This window comes from Mus pahari, chromosome 14 (assembly GCF_900095145.1).
Source record: "Mus pahari chromosome 14, PAHARI_EIJ_v1.1, whole genome shotgun sequence".
Lineage (NCBI taxonomy): Eukaryota > Metazoa > Chordata > Mammalia > Rodentia > Muridae > Mus > Mus pahari.
This window is the reverse complement of record NC_034603.1, coordinates 86,992,904-86,998,778: the sequence shown is the minus strand read 5'-3', so window position 1 is coordinate 86,998,778 and position 5,875 is coordinate 86,992,904. Positions and strand designations below refer to the sequence as shown.

At 50.3% G+C, this 5,875-nt stretch overlaps 1 protein-coding gene across 1 annotated transcript in view; it reads right to left on the bottom strand.

Annotated features, from left to right (window-relative positions):
- Positions 1–5,875, bottom strand: part of Rptor (regulatory associated protein of MTOR complex 1) — a 294,655-nt gene that overhangs the window by 51,142 nt on the left and 237,638 nt on the right. The window contains exons 14-16 of the mRNA XM_021212174.2: positions 4,829–4,903; positions 2,134–2,199; positions 1,620–1,811 (exon numbers count right to left, since the gene is read on the bottom strand). Of these exons, the coding sequence (XP_021067833.1) occupies positions 1,620–1,811; positions 2,134–2,199; positions 4,829–4,903 (333 nt within the window). The remainder of the gene's footprint in view (positions 1–1,619; positions 1,812–2,133; positions 2,200–4,828; positions 4,904–5,875) is intronic.

The following is a 5,875-nucleotide window of genomic DNA, read 5'->3' as shown; positions in this document are numbered from 1 at the left end:
AGCAGCACACAGGGAGCAGCACACAGGGAGCAGCACACAGGCAGCAGCACATAGGGAGCAGCACATAGGGAGCAGCACATAGGTAGCAGCTTGGTCTTCATGTGGGTCCCAAACATCTGGAGCAGGGGCTCTCCCAAAGCTGTTGCCTGTCTGTGGGATATGTTCTAGCTATGCTGACTTGTCTGGCCTCAGTGGGAGAGGATGCGCCTAGCTCTGCAGAGACTTGATGTGACAGGGTGGGAAGACACCTGGGGTGGGGCACTGTCTAGGAGGAAAAGGGAAGGGGAAGAGGGAGAACTGAGAGGGGGGCAGTGAGTGGAATGTAAAGTGAACACGTACACACACACACACACACCCTAAACAAACAAACCTAAACAAACCTTAATAGATTATTTCAATTCAGACATTAAGAACTGGTTTATATCCCAAGGTTTGGGGCCTGGTGATACTGGTCTGTTCAAAGGTTTCCCATGGATGCCTGTCAGCAGCAATGCATTCCAGGGATGTCTCCAACAAGCCCCATCCTTTTGGTGGGACATCCAGGTGTGGAGTTCCTTTGGCAGGGCAAGTGGCTGTCTCTAGTGGGTAGATGAGACAAGCATGTGGGGCTGACACCTCTCAAGGAGACAGGATAGGACTTCCTGCTACTGTATGAGTTTACTTCTGGACATTTTAAAAGATTTCTTGGCAAGTTCATTTTAGGCTTTTCTGTAAGAAATAATCTGCCTTTTATAGTAACTATAGAGGTTGAGACCTAACTTTGTCAGGGCTTTCCAAGGCCATAAGGGGGCCTGAAACCAAGACAGATGAGCATGGATTTGTCCTTGGCATGTTTGGGGGACAGATGGCACTGATTTCTCAAGCAGTTAGCCAAAATCTGATTTGATATGTACACCGGGCAATTCAGAACTGCCCTGCAGGCTACCGCCAGGCTGCACTTTCTACCCACCCTTGGCTTACCAACAGAAGCACAGTAACCGTTTCTGAGCACGATAGCCGGCTCTCTGATTCCCACTGAGAGCGGAGAGACCTCGGGCTGGGTCTCCCGCTTCAAAAGACGGCCCTGTCCCTCAGGCGGTAAGTGCTCCAGTGCTCAGAACCATCTAAGCCCCCAGTGACTCATCTCCCAGAATGCAGCACCTGGACCTGCCACGGACAATTATGCTGGTAACACAGACACACCCACACCCATACACTCCCACACCCACCCGTGCTCTCAGATCAGACACACACAGGATATGGCAGGCAACATGCCACAGGCAAGTCCCTCCCTCAGCACTCCCCTGCGCATAAGTGATGACCTGGTCCTGGCCCACAGGAAGTGCTGTACAGAATGGTTCAAGCTCGCTTCTTAGAGGCTGTGCCAGCCTGTAGCTACCTACCCCAGTGCATACCGAGTTGGCATAGCATAACTGAAAGTCAGATGAGATTCAGTGGCCTATCTTGGGGTCTGCACATGGCCCTAAGGGCTCTGGAGCAGTCATGTGTAAGTGTGGGCAGGCTTCTGCACACTGGCCCCACACTCTCTTTACAGACAAAACCCTGGCGGGACTGCAGGTACTGAGCACCCCCACTGCTCTGACCTACCACAGAAGCTTACAGTTGCAAGGACAACTCACCTCAGGGATGGGGTCAGAGAGGAGGCTGTAGAGCTTTTCGTGGGCACTGTCTCTCACCCCACACCACCTTGCTGAGTCGAAGTTCTGCCAGATCCTTCCCAGGCAAATGGCCACCCACTGGCGTAGCAAGGGGTGTGGGTCGCTGAGCTGCTCCAGACAGATGGCAATCAGGTTTCCCTGGAGGCAGGCCTCCTAGACACAGGACACAGGTAAGTGGGGCAGGGTTCTGACAAGGGTAACAGCGGCCTTGCTCAAACATACGACACTACATTTTCTTACTGTAAATCCTGCCTATTCTGTTTTGCCCTTCAATGGTGAACTAATGGAAGGACTGACCCTCTGTGGAGAGTACGAGGAACCCCACCTGCTGCTGCGATCTGAAGGCTCCACAGGCTACCTGAATAGTCTGCAAAGGTGGCCTGAGCAGCATCCCTGCCCTAGGACCCATGTGAGACAAGGCACCTCTGTGCCATTCCTGGAGGGCCGAGGTAGCTGGAGCTGCTGTGATACTCACTTGCCCTGTTGTGTAGCTGTTGACGATTACAGCAAGAATGAAGGCTGTCATGGTCCTATGTTCAGCCTGGAAAACAAAATGCATCATGGCTGTGCACCCTCATAGCAGACTCACCTCTCTAGAGCACCCTGTACCTTTTGTCTTCAGCACTGGCCTCCCATGTAAGGAAAGCATCATGTACCAGCCTTCCTGCTGAGGCATTCCTAAGGGTCTGCATGCTGACTGGTTGCTCCCTGTCCCGTCGTGGCAGATAAAGTGGTTGGTGGTTTTAATTGGTTTGCCAGGCCCAGCAACCATGCTTTCCCTATGTGCAGTGCTCAGGAAGCCTGTGCCCTCGAGCCACACACACTGCTAGTAAAATGCACGTAGCACTCTTCACTTTTTGTGGAAATCTGACAGCCCATTATGACTTCATCATGGAATCTCACATGCACATCAACAGTCTTACCAAGTCATCCCACGGGACTCATGACATCTCCTGAGTCGACTGCAATAGAGTGCAGGCCACCATCTTCTGCATAGCAGAAGTGCCAAGCCATCATTCCTTGTCATAAAATATCTGCACTTCACCTTTCTGAGTAGCAGCATAACTTGGCAGGGACTCTGTCTGGAAGTCCCTGAAGGGCCATCTACCGTCCTGTCCCCCTCTCTGTGATGGACCATCGCTGCAGCCGCTGTCTGCCCTTCCTGTCTTCTGGTGGCTTTGGGCGTTTCCTTTATGCTTTGAAACTTGCTACTTTGATTATGCTGTGTCTATGGATTAAGTTTTAATTGTTCCAGGGCTCACTGTGTGTCCGAGGCCGTCTCTCCACTGCCTCCCTTGCAGTGCTGGGATGATGTCAGTGAAAGTGGCTGACGTCATCTGTGCTCCTGTGGAGACTTTGTGGATTCTCTTCCTGGCTGTGTGACCCTGTGAGGTGTCACCTCCTGAGTTTTAAATGTGGGAGGGGCATTTCTTCCACTCTAGCTTGTACTCCCTCTTCCCCTAAGAACTGTCAGTTTAAAACAATTATCATTTTTAAGGATAGGTTAAAAAGCAGATTTTATTTTCTTACAGCAGGCAGAAAACTGCTTCTGAAGCAAACATAGTGGCTGGCAGGCATGATTAAATCATACTGCCTTTATCCAGCCATCCCCAATGTCCTGAATACGTGGGTCTCAGAGGCTGCTCCTGGAGTCCTTTGGCTCTTTTCTGGAGATGCTAGTTTGTATTGATGCAGTGGCCTCCTTCCCTCTGGGGCATGCTTGAGGCAGGCTGTGCTCCCTGGCTCTAGGGTCATAGGAAGTATAGGAAGGTATAGTATAGGGTCATAGGGTATAGGAAGGCTTGGTATTTGTGCCTTCAGGACCACAAACTTGAGATCCAGATGTGGTTTGCACAGAAGGGTTTTTTTTCCCCCTCTTTTTAATTTTTGCTGCTGGCTGAGGCCTCTTCCTTTAGTAGTCACGGCTTTCTCTGTAGAGCTCACAGATGGTCAGCGTTGCAGAAGCAAGACAAGCTCGCTAGTTCTCATTAATGAGGTTCAGGCACACCCTGCAGGCCCTGGTATGATGTCTCTCTTGGCAGTGCTGCATGTTCATGGCCTTACATTCCATGAAGGGTCTGTGTAAAGCTGTTCTGAGGTCACTGCAGTGGCAAGGCCCACTGCCCACCAGAACCATGGGGGTCTCCCCTTCTCTCAGATCTGAGCAGAGAGGGTGTGGCTGCCAGGCCAGGCCAGCCAGCTTAGAGCTTTCAACTCCTTTAGTTGTATTCTTCATTCCTCTGAAGGGAAGGGAAGGGCTTATTTCCAAACTGTGGATAAACTATAAACCTACGCTGCCTATGACAGTGCATATACCATTAAGTAAAGTACACAAGTACTGTTTACCCATCACAATGCCAGGCCTACTTAGAACTTTTCTGGCAGCTTTGTTCTCTCCTTTCTCTTTAAAAATTGTATTTCACTTAAAACAAACATGCAAACAAAAAACAAACAAACAGCCAGAGGAAGAATTTATATATAAAAGTTCCTCTTATAGAAGCCACCTCAGAGCACAGTGTGCGGCTGTACTTGAACATTCTGGCAATGTAAGTTATGAGAGAGAGAGAGAGAGAGAGAGAGAGAGAGAGAGAGAGAGAGAGAGAGAGAGAACACACACATCTGTGGGTGGCTGCTCTGTGTGCATTACTCTGCACAGAGCTGGAGGGAGGGAGAGAAAGAGGGAGGAACTGAAGAAACTGATGACATGACATTATGAGAAAACTACCATATACTCTATATTCATGCTAATTTTTAAAAACAATTTAGCATGTATGAAATTCAAACTTTCAAACAATCTCCTCCTTCCTCCAGTAAAATCTGTCAGCATCTTGTCTGTTAGGGGCCTTCAGGTCCCCTGAGGCACCAAACTGTAGACACACGAGGATTCACTCATCCATCCACCCGTCTGACCAGGGTGCAGGCTCTAGGTAATGGCGATGCCACGGCCAGGCAGAGACATGCGATGGCCGCTCACCGGCTGGCAGAGGGAGATCAGATTCTCAGGCAGAGCAGGAGGAAACAGAGCAGTGTGGGGTGGGCAGTAAGTGGCTACCCACGTATAGCTCTGGAGAGCACCTCTCTACCTGGCCCTCAGCGAGGAATGGCAAGCCCTAGTGTGCACCGGAGACAATGCCACGCTGGGCGAGAGAGAAGTGTGGCTCAGTCCTTACTGGCATGTATGGGTCTGCCAAGACGGACAGGAAGTACTTGTGACCGTTGTCCTTCACGAGGTCAGCTTGGCACGACTGGAGGAAAAGGAGACAAAAGAGAGGCCATTAGTGCAGGAACCAGGGGGCTGTGTCACGGCTTCTCATGCTAACACGCCAGGAATATGTCATTACTGTGCATCTTTCCTTGCAAGGCCAGCCTTCACTTGGGAAAAGGCTGGAGCCCTGCCCCTCGCAAGAGAAGAGCACCCACCACTCGAGCAGGCAGCTTGGGCACTAGGGCTGGCAGCTGAGTTAGGGCTGTGAGCCCTGCCCTTCCTGCGCCCTCAGCCTGGCAGAAAGGGAGATATTCTGATATTTTAAATTTATTTTATTATTTTTATGAATATGAGTGTTCTATTTGCATGTATGTATGTATGTATGTATGTATGTATGTATGTATGTATGAATGACATATGTGCTTGGTGCCTGAGGTAGTCAGAAGAGGGCACTGGATGCCCTGGGATTGGAGTGACAGCCACCGTGTGGGTGCTAGGAATTGAACCTGGACTCTCTGCCAGAGCAAGTGTTCTTAACTGAGCCAGCGCTCTACACCCAGAAATGAAGATATTCTAAAGAGAAACCTGTGTCTCTCAATCTGACAGCTGAAACAATGGAATCCTCAAAATAGTGATTTTCCTGGGAATCTCATGCTACAAGATGGAAAAGGCACGAGCCAGAGGGGTACCTGTGTTCCAGAGAGTTCACACAGACCACCTTACAGGCTAGGCCAGATAATAACGGGCTGACAGTGGGTGGGACCACACCTAACCGGACTGCTTAGATGTGTACATCCTTTGCCTTCTGTTAACTTTAATCTCACTTCTGGTCCCTGAAGATGGGTGGCTGGACCTGACACAGGACACAGGCTGTGGCCCCAAAGTTGAGTACCACTGTTGGGTCCTCCCCGACTTTCAGACCTCTCCCTTGTCATACCCCCAACTTTTTCCTTTTTCTTCTCTCTCTCTCTCTCTCTCTCTCTCTCTCTCTCTCTCTCTCTCTCTCTCTCTC